The 15,306-nt window shown below is 44.5% G+C and overlaps 1 protein-coding gene across 20 annotated transcripts in view; it reads left to right on the top strand.

Moving 5' to 3' along the window:
- PPFIBP2 (PPFIA binding protein 2) overlaps nt 1–15,306 on the top strand; it is a 144,738-nt gene that overhangs the window by 33,465 nt on the left and 95,967 nt on the right. For 18 of the 20 annotated variants that reach the window (XM_032489111.1, XM_032489113.1, XM_032489114.1 and 15 more), the window contains 2 exons: nt 29–127; nt 12,424–12,638. In XM_032489111.1, coding sequence (XP_032345002.1) covers nt 64–127; nt 12,424–12,638 — 279 coding nt within the window. In that variant the 5' untranslated portion in view covers nt 29–63. Of the gene's footprint in view, nt 1–28; nt 128–3,132; nt 3,280–12,423; nt 12,639–15,306 lie in introns of those variants that run through there. The other 2 variants (XM_032489107.1, XM_032489115.1) reach the window with 2 other exon arrangements.

Raw genomic sequence — 15,306 nt, 5'->3', positions numbered from 1 at the left:
TTCCTTTGTTCTATATTTGAATTTTCAGTAGGAGAGGAGGAGCCTGAGCAGGAAGCAGGAGTCATGGCTTCTGATGCAAGTCACGCGCTGGAAGCTGCCCTGGAGCAGATGGATGGGATCATTGCAGGTACGGTCAGGGTCCTGATGACTGATGGCTGGTCCTCCGCCCTGAGAAACGGCTTCCTCTCACTGGACATTTATTTCTTTTTTTTTTTTTCAGTGCAGAGAGAAGCCCCCCGTTGGGTTTCTTTTAGTTTACTGTGTGTGCCACCTCTTTTTGAATGGTACAAACTTGGATTCTGATATCTGGCATGAGTCTAGGTCTCTGTTGAGACTAGGGATGCACCAGATATTAGCATGTGTATGACTGTGTCGCAGTTTGGATCCTGGCTGCAAGGCAGTTTGGGTTCAGTCAGATTGATTTTGTCGTAAAATGTTCAGAGCACATCATGGCTCATTGCAGTCGAGCTGAAACTTGAAATCTTGCAGACTCTGCCACCTACTGCAGGTGGCAGCTCCCTTTCCCAGCCGGACTCCAGTACATTAGGGAGTCAGGAGGCAGGTTTGCATCGATTCACCTAATCACCTGAAGAATGCTCTTTCTGCCGTATTGTTTTTTCAATCCATTGCAGCTGTTTGGCTTTATGTTTGCTGTTAGCCAGTGAGGAACATTCTCGAGAAAAGGTCCAGAAAACTGTTAAGGGAAAAGGCTGCCAGCAGGCTGTTCAGGCTGATGAGCTCCCTGAAGGGGGCCGCTGAAGCCCGTATTAGTTAGAACAAGCCTATTGTTGGAAATCTTTTCCCCAGAGGTCCCAGGTGTTCTCTCTGCCCTACCTGATGTAGGTCAGAGGCCTTGTTTGCTGCCTGAACGTGCTTCTTTGGGGCTTTGCTCCTCGTTGTGTGGAGCGAAGGCTGGAGGGGAGAAGTTTGGGCTGAGTGTGGTGAGACCCAGGATGTGCATGGGGCATCTGATGTTGCCCCTTTGCCTTTCCTTCCGTTCTGCAAAGATACCTCCTGTGCACTGAGGGTTCTGGGGCTTTGTGCGTAGGGCGGAGGAGATGTGCTGTGTCTTAAAGCTTCTTCATGTTTTGGTGGCCCTGTCACATGTTCCAGCTGTCATCTCTCAGGCTCGTAATTTCTCAGTGGAGAGAAGGGCCCTTGAGAGGTGGTGACTAACACCCCACTTTTCAGAGGTGCCGTATTTTGGGATGCTCTCCTGTAGGTTAGAGTCCCTGAAGCCCAATTGAGAGGAAACAGTCAAGAGTGTGGGTTTCCTAGCAATTCTTGTTCAGAATCTCATCTGGAAACTTCCAGGGCCTCAGGTGCATTGAGATCAGAGTGATAGGGTTAGACTCTCAGACCAGCAAATGTTGTCAGCACTGCTGAGCCCCCAGCCAGGGAGCAAAGAGGAGCCCCTGGAGGTGTGCAGGGCTCTTGGATGGCTGTGATGGGTGAATGGGCAGCCTTGTGTGGGGTTAGTTTCTCTTCCTACCTCCTAATTTCCCCACACAAGCCTTCCTGAAATGACAAAGCCTCTGGCAAAATCCCCTCTGTGAGAAAGGACTGCTCGTCTGGTAGCTCGAGGGTGGAGGTGGGGGGTACTTGCCTGTGGTCTGGGATCTGTGATGGTTGTGGAGGGCGGGGCCCTGGTGTGGGTTGTGTAGGACCTGGAGCACCATCCTTCTTCCCTTCCAGCATGACATGCTTTCTCCTCCTTCATTTCCTTAGGCCTCCACCCTGGGGGGTTCCTTCTGGAAAGGCTTCCCAGGCTTCTCTGAAACAGGCCTGAGAGTTTTGCAGAGAGTCAGTCTAAGACATTCCCAGGTGTTCTTTGTGGGTTGGTAGGAGGAACACCTGTAGCCAGCCTGCTCGGTTAAAATCCCAGATCTACAACAAGCCACCTGCAGTGATCCATGCCTCAGTTTCTCCATATTTAAAGTGGGGATGATGCTAGTGCTCATCTAAGAGGATTGCTATGCTTATGCACGTAAGGTGCTTAGAAAAGAGCCTGACACGTAGCAAGCGCTGTAACATGTTAGCTCTTGATAAATCACTGAGGAACAAAAAAGTCTTTATACCACACTAAGTCTTCTCTAGGGCTGCAGCCGAGTTCTCATGTATTCAGGCCCTTCGTCCATTTGGGTTTTGTGGTTTTCATTGTCTAAGGCTTGTGTTTGCCTCCTAGACTCAGCTCGGTCTCCAAGATGAACACATAGTCTTCTGAGTGGTCTCTGCTCTGCGCTTGCCCCCTTCTCACCATCTTCCACAAAGCAGCAGAGTAATCCCAAAAACATAAATCAAATCACATCACTCTTTCCCCTCCAAAACTCTTCAGTGGCTTCTCATCTCAGGATGAAAATCCAAAGTCCCCTGTCTTACTGGGTAAAGAAGATGTGGTATAGATATACAATGGAATACTACTCAGCCATAAAAAGGAATAAAATAATGCCATTTGCAGCAACATGGATGGACCTGGGGGTTGTCATTCTAAGTGAAGTAAGCTAGAAAGAGAGAGAAAAATACCATATGAGATCACTTATAGGTAGAATCTAAAAAATGGACACAAATGAACTTACCTACAAAACAGAAACAGACTCATAGACAGAGAGAACAAACTTATGGTTACCATGGGGTAAAGGAGGTGAGAAGGGATAAGTTGGGAGTTGGAAAATTGCACCTCTTGGGGAGTGATGGAAATGTTAGCTATCTTGATTGTGGTGGTGGTTTCATTGGTGTCTACATCTATTAAAATTCATCAAATTATATATCTGAAATATGTGTAGTTTTCTGTACAGGAATCATACTATAATAAAGGTATTTTTAAAAACTTAAAAACAAACAAAGAAAAAAACCAAAGTCCCCATCATGACCAGTAGTGCCATATGTGATTTGGCCTCGGGCTGCCTTTGGGACTGCACCTCCCACCACATCCCCTGGCTCATTCACTGAAGCACTGGTGTCTCAGGGCCTTTGTGCCTGCTGTCCTCTCTGTTGAGATGTTCTCCTCCAAGTACACTCAGGTCAGATCTCTGCTGAAATGTCACCATGGTAGAGGCCTTCCCTGACGCCCTCTAATACAGCATCCCTGCTTCACAAACCCCATCCTTGTGTCCTGGTTTTATTTCTTCATAGCACTTCCCACCAGCTGACCTATGATGTGCATATTCGTCTCTTTGTTTATGATCTGCCTCCTGCACCAGAATGGCAGCTCTGACAGCGAAGGCTTTGCAGCTCCATCTCTAGCGCCTCTTGGTCTTCAGCACAGAATAGGTGCATCAGGTATTTGTCGCTTTGGATTTTATTTACTTTTGTGAGTAAGCTCCCCTTTACATCGATGAGGAGGTGGCTGTTGGTCTCTGTACCTGTCCTCTATCTGGCTGTGGACTGAACCTTGTGGATTATTTTCTCCACTCATGCCTTTGTTTGGCTGATTCTTTTGGAATAACAACTCGCTAATTTTTCTGAAGGCTCTGGGGGTTGGCGCATCCTGTGAACCATCTCTTAAGCAGTAATTGGCTCACACAGACGTTTGACAGGAGCTATTTGGCAGATAATTCAACACTGAGGTTATTAGTGTGTGTCTGGAGGGCATATGTTCTCTGCTGTTTGCGATGAAAAGAATGATAATTATTGAATTATGTATGGGATACTTTTACTTCAGATTATTAATAACATCCTCATTTTCAAATTGGCTGGCCCAAATGGGGCCAAAGATCTGAGGGGTTTTTGTGGTTATTAGTGTGGACTACAGAGTTAGACTGTTGGGGTTTGAATCCCTACTTAGCTACTGACTACCAGCTGTGGGATCTTTGGGCAAATTGCTCTGAGCCTCAGTTTCCTCATATATAAAGCAGTGGTAATAATAGTACCCATCTTCTATTGTTGGGAAGATTAAATTAAGGTAAAGAAGGTGCTTAGAACAGTGCTTGGTTGGTCTAAGTTAGTCTTTGGTTGGTTGATATTCAGATTGACTTTATTTTTGCCACCCCAGCTCTCATGCTGATAAACAGCAGAGCTAAGATTTGTGTCCAGGACCTTGTGAGTCTCTTCTGGGCTCCTTCCATTCCGGGGGTCGGTTTCATGGTGATGTGTGGTTGAGCGCCGGGGGTCTGTGGGCCATCTGCAGGAGCAGAGTTAACCAGGAGGGTCCAGTCCTGCTCCTGGTCCCTTGGCCACAGTGGCTTTGGTCTCTTTTCTTACACCTTCGACTTCCAAGAGCGGCTTCCTTTGTTTAAGGGCGGAGCAGCTGAAGGAAAGTTTGAAGACTGTGGGCACCCCAGCATGATACACAGATCCTGCAGAAGTGACTTTTTTTGTGTGAACATTTAAATCATTCTTTATTTCTGTTCTTTCATTAATGTGAAGTTGAAGGATGTCAAGTAGTGCCGCCAACACTTCCCTCCCACACGCAATTGCTTTTGCATCTGTTAAAATACTCAAACGAGTGCCCAAGGACTGTATTCTCTCACTTTATGAAAACACAATGACACTTATTTCAGTGGAAGAAATTTTTATGGGATTCCTATATTATGCCTCAAATAGCAGGCGTTTATGCAAGAAACAATGTGGATTCCTATGAAAATGGACACAAATCCTTCAGTGTTGATTATTAATCATAACACACGATAACAAGGAATTTCCCTTTATTAATTACTGTCTAGTATGATAGGCTACTCTACACTTTGCAAAACTTTCCAAAAAGTTTACCTAGGGCACGTGATATCAATGTTTATGTAATTAAGCCTTGAATGCAAAAAAGGTGCCCCCCTCTTCCAATCGATGTCAACAGTGCAAACAGTGCAGGAGATTCTCACTTGTAGAAGCAACCAGGCCAGGGATGCTCAGAGGATGTCCTGATACATAAGTGCCAAATACTCCCTCTCAGAGCTACTCAGGGTGACCCTCATCTCCAGTCACTCATCGTCTCTGGAGGTGTGAGAAAAGGAAATGCCTTGTAAGCAGAAGTAGGAAATGAAGCAGAAGTGGTAAGTGAAACTCCTTGCAAAGTTGAATTCTTGAGACCTTAAATGGGTGTATCCTGAATGGGACTGCACTTAATTAGAACCTGAGAATTTTATGCAGAAAGCTGGGGAGAGGTGACTGTTAAAAGACCCAGGACTTTTGTCAAAATGATTTGTTTCTAATACAAAAGACCATTATCATAACTTCCAGTATGATGTTAACCTTTGAACTAGTCTCCCTCCCTCCTAAGTAGTCACTGTGCTTTGGCCTGCAAATAACACCATAATTGAATTACACTGTTGACGATTGCAATTGAACTCTAGATTGCTTAATTACATCCCTCTGGATGGCCCAGAGCAACGGCCACAAATGCTAATTTTGCATAGGGCTTAATGTGTGGGTTAACAGGGTCAGTGGCTGCTTTGTGAGGCCACATGTTTCATAGGACCAGAGAACCTCCTTATTCTTCTTCCTCGTGGCCGGAGGTTAGTCATACGGTTTCCTGTAAGCTTTACCTGTTGTTGAGGAATAGTTAGAAGGAGTCTGTTTGATGACAGTTAAACAAAGAGGTTGCTCTGTCTGGGCGATTCTGCCAACTCTGATTAGTATCTGTTTTTTTGTTTTGAGGGTTTTTTTATTTTTAAAGATTGTGTGGGGGCAGAGAAAGTTCAGATCAAGACTAAGGTTACTCACTTTGGCCCATGATTGATTTCAGCTGTGACGTTAAAGGCTGCCTTTGAGTTGGGGCTCTGAACAATTCGTTGGTCTTGGCCCCGCCCTCTCCCGGGGGAATCAGCCCAGAGCAATCGTCAGTAACCCGGCCTCCTGGTTCCCAGTCAGGATTCAGGCTGAGACTGCTCTGCTCTGACCTTGACCCCAGGAGAGTCAGGGCAGAGTTTTGGAGGTGTCTAGTGGGCTGAGATGTCAAAGACTGCCCTTTGCATCAGAAGGCCCCACAGTGGGGTGGTGAGCCCTGTCCAGCAGCCATCCTTCTGATGTTGGGAATTCCCTGGCCAGCGGAGCCTGCCCCTCACTCCTTTGTGGCTCCGTAGCCTCACTTTCTTTTCTCTGAAAGTGTGAGTAAAATTGGAATTATCGTTTGTTCCTAAAATGCTCTCTATAGTTGTAATTATAGGAACTGACCTACAAAACTGTGTGGACCTAGTATTTTCTTATTGGAAGATTGTCTTTTTTTAATGGTTATGGACAGTCAGGTTTTAATGTCTTCTCGATTGAATTTTGGCAAGTTAAAATTTTCTAGATATCTGTGTATTTTACCAGTGTTTTCCATTTTGTTACATGTGGCTTTCGCACTTTACCTTTTTGAGATCTGCTATACGTTATATCTGTTTTTATTCCTAATACTGCTTATTTGTGTCTGCTTTCTACTTTTTGATCAGTCTTACTGGAGACCATCTTTGTTATTACTGTTTTCAAAGAATTGACTTTTGTTTTGGCTGATCAGTCACCATAAAATATGTGTATATTATTTATTCTGCAAATAGATAAATGTGTATTAGTCCAGGTTCTTCAGAGAAATTGAGCCAATAATATGTGTGTGTGTGTGTATGTGTGCGCGTGCGTGCACACACGTATGTGTATGTATGTATAGAGAGGGAAAGAGACAGAGACAGAGGGAAAGAGAGATTTATTTTAAAGAACTGGCTCTCATGATTGTGGAATGGCAAGTCCAAAGTCTGTAGGGTCAGCCAGCAGCCTGGAGACCCAGGGAAGAGCCACTGTTGCAGTTCAAACCCTAAGGCCATCTGCTGGCAGATCCCCTCTTCAGAAGGTCAGTCTTTTTTCATTAAAGGTCTTCCACTGATTGGGTGAGACCCACTCACATTATGGAGAGAAATCTGCTTTAGTTAAAGTCTCCTGATTTAAATGTGACTCTTATCTAAAAAATACCTTTGCAGAAACATCTAGAATAATGTTTGACCAAATATCTGAGTGCCATGGCCTAGCCAAGTTGACAGATAAAATTACCATTGCAGTATGTATCTATGCTTAATGTATATTCATGTTTAACTTCTTTGAATATTTGTTCTTTATCATTTTCTTCTCTACTTAGGTTTTGAAAGAGAACAAATAAATTCAAGTAACAAATGAACTGATAATATATAATAATATATATTTTAGGTAATTAGGTTTTTATTTAATTTTTTAATTTATTTAATGCAGATACTGGGGATTGAACCCAGGACCTCGTGCATGCTAAGCCACTGTTCTACCACTGAGCTATATACCCTCTTCTGATAATATATTTTTTAAATTGATTGCTAACTTAATTGTGTTGTGGTTAAAGTGGTCTCTGATACTTACATTTTGGAATTTGTTGATGCTTGCTTTGTGGCCTTGACTAGAACAGGGATGGTTTTCATGAATGTTCCATGTGTACTTGCAAGGTGTGTGCATTTTTCCAGTTAGGTGCGTGTTCAGCATTTGCCCATTACATCCAGCTTGTCTGAACCTTTTCTGTCATTACTGATCTTTTCTGTCCTCTTAATCTGATCAGTTTCTGAGAAATGCGTATTAAAATTATTTACCAGATGGTGTATTTTGTCTCTGTATACGTCTGGATATTTTGCCTTATATTATGAATTTGTGTTTTTATTATATGAATACACTTGTAGAATTATATCTTTGTGGCAAATGCTTTTTGTCATCATATAGTAACACTTCATCTCTAGCAATGCTTTCTGCCTTGAAGAATATTTTGCCTAATGTTAATCTATCTGTCCCAACTTTCTTTTGGTTGTTTATTTATTATTTTTGGCATTGTTGTCTTCCATCCTTTTTCTTCCAAGCTCTCAATGTGCTTTTGTTTTGGGTGTATCTTTTGCCCATGGAATCTAGATGCCTTTTTACTTTTTAACCAACTTGACAAAATCTGTCTAATTTTAACTGGCCAGTTTAGTCTGTATACATTTGGATGACTAGTCCATCTGACCATTGTTCACCAATTTTATTTTTAGATTTTACTTGTGCCTCTCTTTCTGTGCTTCCCTCACCCCTCTTTTAATGTTTGAAAACATTGAACTGTTTGAGTTCTTAGTCCAGAATCAAGGCCAAGTTTCCTTCTATGGGGAGATTTTTTTCTAGCTGATTGACTGAGGGTATTTATTGCTCTTTTGCGTCCTAGCTCTATGCAGTGGTCTCCCATCTGACCTCTTCTTTTGCTCAGGCCCTGCGCTTTGTCTCCTGTCCTCAAACGGCCCATTCAAGCTCAGGTGTCAGATCATCAGGCAATTGATCTACAGATCAGACATTAGCTCGGATGCTCCCTTTCTTCTGAAGTACTGAGCTTTGACAATTTCCTCCAGTTCAGTTGCTTTAGAAAGTGTATGTATGTGTGTTTTTGAATTTTGGGCATGTTCTTTGGGGTTTTTCTCAGTGCACCTAGTCTGTCATCACTTGCCCTATTGCAGTTATAATGCTGTCCCCTTCTTTGGGTCGCAGTCCCGCCCTCCATCTTCAAAGCCAGTGTCACATCTCTCTGACTCATTCTTCTGCCTTCCTTTTCTGATTTATGAGCTCATGTGATTAAAAATCCAAGATAATGCCACTCTCAGAGAGGAGACTACATAGGGCATAACCATCTGGGGGCGAATCCCAGCAGTGCCTTAGGGTCTGCCTGCTGTGGAAGTTACCCTAATCCCAGCCTCTGTCTCTCAGTGTGTAGTTTAACTTCCTCCACAGCCTTCTGGGGCTCGTGATTCTCAGTCACATCTGTAAAGTCCCTTTTGCCACATTAGGTAAAAAACACTGTCATAATTTCCATGGATTGGGATGTGGACCTCTTTGGGAGGATCTTTATTCTGTCTATCACAAAGATCGATAAATAACATTCCTTTATTCCCTTCCTTAGTTTGGTTTTAATTAAGGAACAGACAAGTCAGACAGATAGATCAAAATATCAGCTTCAACATTAGCTTTTAGGAAACTAGTGATTAGGAAAGTAAGGCACATACCCCAAATGGAACTTAATTCCACACTATTAGGCGTCCACCTTGCTGGGGCAGAGCTGGTCTCAGACATCTTCCTCAGAGGGCAGTGCTTGTTCACAGGGACGGGCAGCTCCAGAGAGAATTCCATCTTCCAGCTCTGTCATCAGAGGAGGTCTTCCTCCGTTGAGGACAAACTGAGTGAGGGGAGGCAGGTGGAAACCACTCTCCCCTCCCACAGAAATATGGAGGCTGGAATTGGACCCATCATAGTGACTCTTGATTTCTGTTGCAACTTCCTGCGTGGCCTAGTCTGAGGTCAGTTTTGAAAAATGCTTTATATGTGCTTGAATAGAATGGGCCATCTCTGGTTGTTCAGAGCATAGTTCTTTATGTTTCTTTTATTGTTCTGATACATTCATCACTTTGTTTTTTCTTTTAGGGTCTGCTTGATCTGTCATTTCCCAAGGGAGAGGGTCATGATGTGTTATCTTTTTTATAAACACTGGGTGATTTGGTTTTGTAAATTTCTGTTTAGAGTTTGATAAGTTCATCAGTGAGAAGGCTTATAATTTCCCTTTGTGCTACTCAGCACTGCCCAATTGTTCAGTTCCAGGGGGCACCATTCACACGCTGATCTGTAAGTTATATTGGTAGGTATATCTCTCCTTATTGAGAGAGCTGGGAGCAGGCCCTCCTTTTCTACACTGAACACAGGTGTTCGATTAGAATTATTCACTTCCTGAACGTTTGCTGGAGCTAACTTGTAAAAGCATTTGGCCTGGCATTATATCTGTGAAATAAATATTAAATTATGGTTCAGTTTTTAATAGGACTATACAGATGATTTTTTGTTTGCTTTTCATCATTTTATTCAGTGATTGTGTATATGTGACTGGTTTTAATATTTTGATCAAAGTACCTACTCTAGTGTACGAAATCCTTCATTTTATCTTTTTGAACACTTTACCTTTTACTCATTCTGTGTCATAACTTTGTATTCTCTCTTAATAATCAAATAACTGAATTTCTTTGTTTTACTATTCGTATTTTTGAGTTTAAATAGATGAGTTTAATGCATTTATAATAATTATAATTACTAGTGTGTAGGTGTGTGTGTGCGTGCTTATTTCTCCATTTTATGTTGTTGTTTCTTTTTTAAAACACCTTTATTATAGTATGGTTCCTGTGCAGTAAACTATGCATATTTGTTCTCTCAGGTTAGCCTCAGGTTAATCAAATTAGGACCTCAGGAGGTGGGATTTAGGCACCTGTAGTTTGTAAAACTCTCCTGGTGATTTCAATGTGCATCTATAATTGAAAACCTTTGTGCTAATCTATCTTCTCTAAAGAATGCTTTGTTGTTCGAGATAAAGTAGTTGAGAGATTGCCCCCAAAGAGAAACTTTATTAGGGCTTGAATATGAGGTGAGCGCCTCTTTTTTGAGAAGTAATTTAGGGATCAACATGTTGCCTTATGTCATTGTCTCTTTCGTATTGTTTTGTTAAACCCAGGTATAAGGCTATGCGTTTTCTTATTTGTTGCATGTGATAGTCCTATTTTGATGTATTTCCCTCTGTGATTGTGGGTTTTCCATCAGAGCTAATCATCTGTAGGGAGTGTGTGTGGAGTGTGGAATTGAGTCCTCTGGGTGATTTTTGCCCTTGCTAATACTGGGCCTTAGGAGTTTCCCCCATTCTGGCCCGTTTCGTGAGCCTGTGTGTTGATGTTAAAGAAATAGAAATTAGCCTTCGATGTATGCCCACATGCAAAAATAGGCCCAGATACACATGCACTCATACACATATACACACAAACACACAGTTTGAATAGTAAGGAAGAATCTCAAAGCTATAGGGCAGGGAGGGGCCCAGAGAATGGAAGGGACTTGTCCAAGGCCATAATGTGATATAAAGTTAATGAAAATCTCAGTCTTCCCATCTACTCCTAGCCTGACTTAGCCTACATTTATAAAGGGGTGTGTGTGTATGTGTGCGTGTATTGGAGTGTGTCCAGGATGGAGAGGGATTACTTAGCAATTGTTTGGAGATTGAGGGTCTTGCCCTGCTTTTGTCCATTTTCTTTCCTGAAGTTTTTGGCTCTGGCCCCTCCTGGTCAACTCTAAATTGGATTTGTAGGAACCAGAAAGTGCTGAGTACACATCAGAGTGTGTGTAATGGGGCCGTTTCCTAGCTCCCCAGAGCCACGGACTTGTTTGTGGATTGTGATCCACGATTCTCTCTATCCTGCACTTTCAGAAAGCAAACCGGCAATCAAATAGTAATTGTTTCCTTCTGTGTGGATTTCACATTCCAAAGACTGCCATGGCAGTGGGAAGTTGGCTTTTCAAAGGGTAAAGGAACCTGAAATTAGAGGTCGGCCCTGCAGTGTAACCGTGGATGTGGTGGCCCTACAGCATGCATTTCCAGCAGAGTCCTGATTTCACATATTTGATTCTGTTGGCTATATAAACAATCCAACTGCCCTAGAAATTCTACCATGAACCATATTTTCTAAAGGGTTTCTTACTGATGGAAGAAGCATAGAAATCCTTTGTTGGACTGTGTTGCCCCAGTTTTGGTTTGAAAATTTTATCACTGTACTTACGCAAAGAAGACTTTTTTTTTTCCCCCTTTAATGGTAGGTTTTAGAAAGGCAGAAACAGTCCTATTCAGAACATGTCAGTTTAGAAACAGCTGACCCGATATCCCAGATCTCTGTGGAAATCCAAGCCCTCTTCTCCTTAGCTATTCATGCAAGCATATATAGAAACAGTCAGATTCCCCCTCCCCATCTATTGGGCAGTGGGCGTGATGCTGGGAGCTGGGCTAACTGACAGGGGCTCTACCCTCAGAGACTTCACAGCCTGTAATGGGGAGATGAGATGTGGATACACACAGTAATAAATACAAGACAATAGTGTGAGTGTGTCAGAGGATGCAGACATCTCCCAGCCGGGAAGATGCAGGAAGATTGCAGTTCACTCAGCCCTCACCAGGACCAGCACACATCACTTCCTCTGCATCCTATTGATCAGAGCAAGTCACTTGACTCCCTCCCCGGGTCAGAAACCAGCTCAGGATGAGGGGAGTAGAGTGCACACACGAGGATGGGGTGAACTTTTGGTGGCTATCTATGCAGTCTACCACATTAACTAAAACAGGACAAGCTGATACATCTCAAAGCCGAAGAATGGCATCGCATCGTTTTAGTGCGCATGTCTTTGGTCGCTGGTGAGGTCGGGCTGTGCTTTACCAGTTGTCTAAGGGTGTGAGCTTCTGTCCCACTGGGCACAGTCATCCGCCTCTGACAGGTCTCTGCTATCATGCCCAGCCCAGGATGACAGATGATTTCTGCAAAGTTCACTTTGCGAGTGATTCTCCTGAAGCAGGAGTGGTCTTCTAGGCTCCTTATTCATCCCTTTCCCCTCCCCTTTCACTACATTTGCTCGTTACGTTTCTTGCCCATGGTGTCTACCCTTCTTACCGCAGTTCCTGCCTCTCTCTCGTTCCAGGCACTAAAACAGGGGCGGATATAAGCGATGGTACCTGTGAGCCTGGACTGGCCTCCCCGGCCTCCTACATGAATCCTTTCCCGGTGCTCCATCTCGTTGAGGACCTGAGGCTGGCCTTGGAGATGCTAGAGCATCCTCAGGAGAGAGCAGCCCTCCTGAGCCAGATCCCAGGCCCCACCGCTGCCTACATAAAGGAGTGCTTCGAGGAGAGTTTGGTGAGTCGGCCCTTAGCCTGGGTGGGGAACATGATCACGGAGCCCACGGGATGCCCCCACTGCCCAGGGCTGTTACTTCATCTGTGTCCCGTCCAGCCTTTCTTGCTTCCTGTCTGCCTTTAGCCAACCGCCGCTGGGTGGCGGTCCTTCCCAGCAGAGGGAAGGGCCTAGGTGCGCAGCTTAAGCTATAGAGCCTCAGCCTGCCTGTGCACCCCCAGTCACTCCCCGAGAGGAGCAAATGTGGAAGATTTTTTCCTCCCCAGTTAGTATGTGTACAGTTGACTGTGCCATAATCCCTAGCTGGGCTCTCCATTTTCGGCTGAACCCCTCGTTTCTTCTGAGAAACTGGAACCTTGTCATCTCATCTATGCCTTTATTGCTGCCTCTACTCTTCTGACCTCCTTGCCCTAGAAATCCTTCCCATCCCTTGAGTGAAATTCAGGCTTCCTGACTTTCCTTTTCCTGCTCTCTCTAGATCAGTCCTGCACCCCTGCTCGTCTCTAAGGGAAACAGATGAGTCACCAAAGCTGTAAATATATGGCTTTGGTGACCCATCTCCTTCCCTGTGGTGAGAAGCCAGTCAACTTTAAGAGACTAGTAATGTCTGGGAATGGGAAAGGTGAGAATCTGATCCAATGAGGAAGTGATCTGGAATGCAACCACTCTAGGGCTGGGGAGCCAGAGGGAGCACGTGATTACCTAAGCTGAGTTTAGGGGTGAAAGCTGGGATGCAGTCTTTTTCATTCTTTCAGTGGAGGTACTGGGGATTGAACCCAGGGCCTCGTGCATGCTAAGCAGGCGTTCTACCAATGAGCTATACCACCCACTCCTGCAGTCTTCTCAAACTAGAGTCCTGTAGATCTGATTCAGAATTGCAAAGTATGCGCAGAGGCAGGAAGACAGGAACAGGACCAATAAATTGGAAGGGCGAGGTTGATGTTGGAAACCGCAGACCAAGGAGGTTGAGCAACTCCTTCCTGGAGGTCAAGTCATTTGTGATGAGACAGATATGATGACACCCCGGATGTCGTGGCTACTCCCGTTCGGGAATCTGTCAATACAGTCTTATCCCTGTGTCTTCCTCTGAACAGTGAAGAATTCTTTCTTATGTTCATTATATGTGTTATTCAACATTTTCATTATGTAGGCTGTCTGCCTGGGGTTCTTTAATAATATACTCATACCAGTGTGGTAGGGAGACTAATGGCCTTGCAGAGATGTCTACGTCCTCATTGCCAGAACCTGTGAGTAAGTTACCTTTCACGGCAAAGGGGAAGGTAGCAGCTGGAATTAAGGTTGCTAATCAACTGAGTTTAAAATAGGGAGAGTAGCGTGGGTTATCCAGCTGGGCCCAGTGGTAATCACTGGAGTCCTTATAAGTGGAAGGAGGAGGCAGAAGAGTCAGTGTCGGGAGTGAAGTGGTGGGAGAAGGACTCGACCCGCCTGCTGCTGGCCTTGAAGATGGAAGGGCCAAGAGCCAAGGAATTCGGGCAGTTGCTGGGAGCTGGAAAACTCGGCTCTCCCCTGGAGCCTCCAGAAAGGAAAACAGCCCTGTCAACGCCTTGATTTTAGCCCGGTGAGACCCATTTCAGACTTTTGACCCCCAGACCTGTAAGATAATGAATTTGTGTTGTTGCCAGCCTCTAAGTTTGTGGTAATGCATCATGGCAGCAACAATACTGCCCAGAGAGGAAGGTGAAGGTTGCTGGATGGGTTTCGGGTGGGCCTGAACCGGTTCAGGTTTGAAAACCTCTCCTCGTCCCTCCCCTGTCTGAAGACCGTTCTTGGTGGTCCTCTCAGACTCGCCCTGTTAACAGAAGTCCCCACCTGCTCCTCCGTGCCCTCTTTTAACCGGATCGGGAGTTGCTGGGGGATGGCTTTGATGGTGGGGTTCTCTCTCCCCACAGCAGAGGGATCCCCCTTTGCCTCCCTAGAGAGGAACTCTCTGGCTGTGACTGTCCTTGTGGCTTTACGGTTCTTGTCTGGCTTCTCTCCAGTCCCGTCTGGCCATTGTCTGTCCACCTGTGTGCAGCTGCCTCTCCTCGGCTCACTTTACCCCTGGCGTGGATACTGATCCCTCCCTCCCTTCCTGTTAGCTCTGCTGACTCAGGCTGCGGTGTTTAAAGAACATTTTATGACACCTCAAGAAAGTGACAGGTCCATAGCCCCTCAGTCTGAAACCCTTGGGTCCAGGTGCATTTTAGAACTCAGGACTTAAACTTGAGAAAGGTGAGGCTGTGTGTATCATATAATATGTACCGTTTCTTGCAGATACAGGGCAGGAAACATTCCCGTTTCTTCAGCAAAACTTGTGAATATTCGCATGAAGTGGGATAAAGAAGGGTTACAGATACATATTCTCCTGCCAGTTCAGGGCAGGTTTTGCTGCCAAATAAGTTTAGCATCAATGTTATTTAAAAAAAGAACAAACTTTGATTTTCTTGTTTCTTTTTCAGAGCATTTTAGGGTTTCAGAATTGCAGGCAAGGGATGGTGAACTTATGTGAGGGTTATTCCAATGCAAAAAAACCCAAAAAACTTAAAGCCAAATATTCAGTATCAGAAGTCACCACTTCCAAAGTCCATCAGACATAATCCCTCTCCCATCGTCAGTCACATGTTGTCTGTCTCTGACCTTGGGCTGGCCTGTCACCATGTGCCTGGTGCCA

The sequence above is a fragment of the Camelus ferus genome, chromosome 10 (genome assembly GCF_009834535.1).
Source record: "Camelus ferus isolate YT-003-E chromosome 10, BCGSAC_Cfer_1.0, whole genome shotgun sequence".
Taxonomy (NCBI): Eukaryota; Metazoa; Chordata; class Mammalia; order Artiodactyla; family Camelidae; genus Camelus; species Camelus ferus.
Note: the sequence above shows the minus strand (reverse complement) of the source record. Positions and strands in the feature narration are given on the sequence as shown.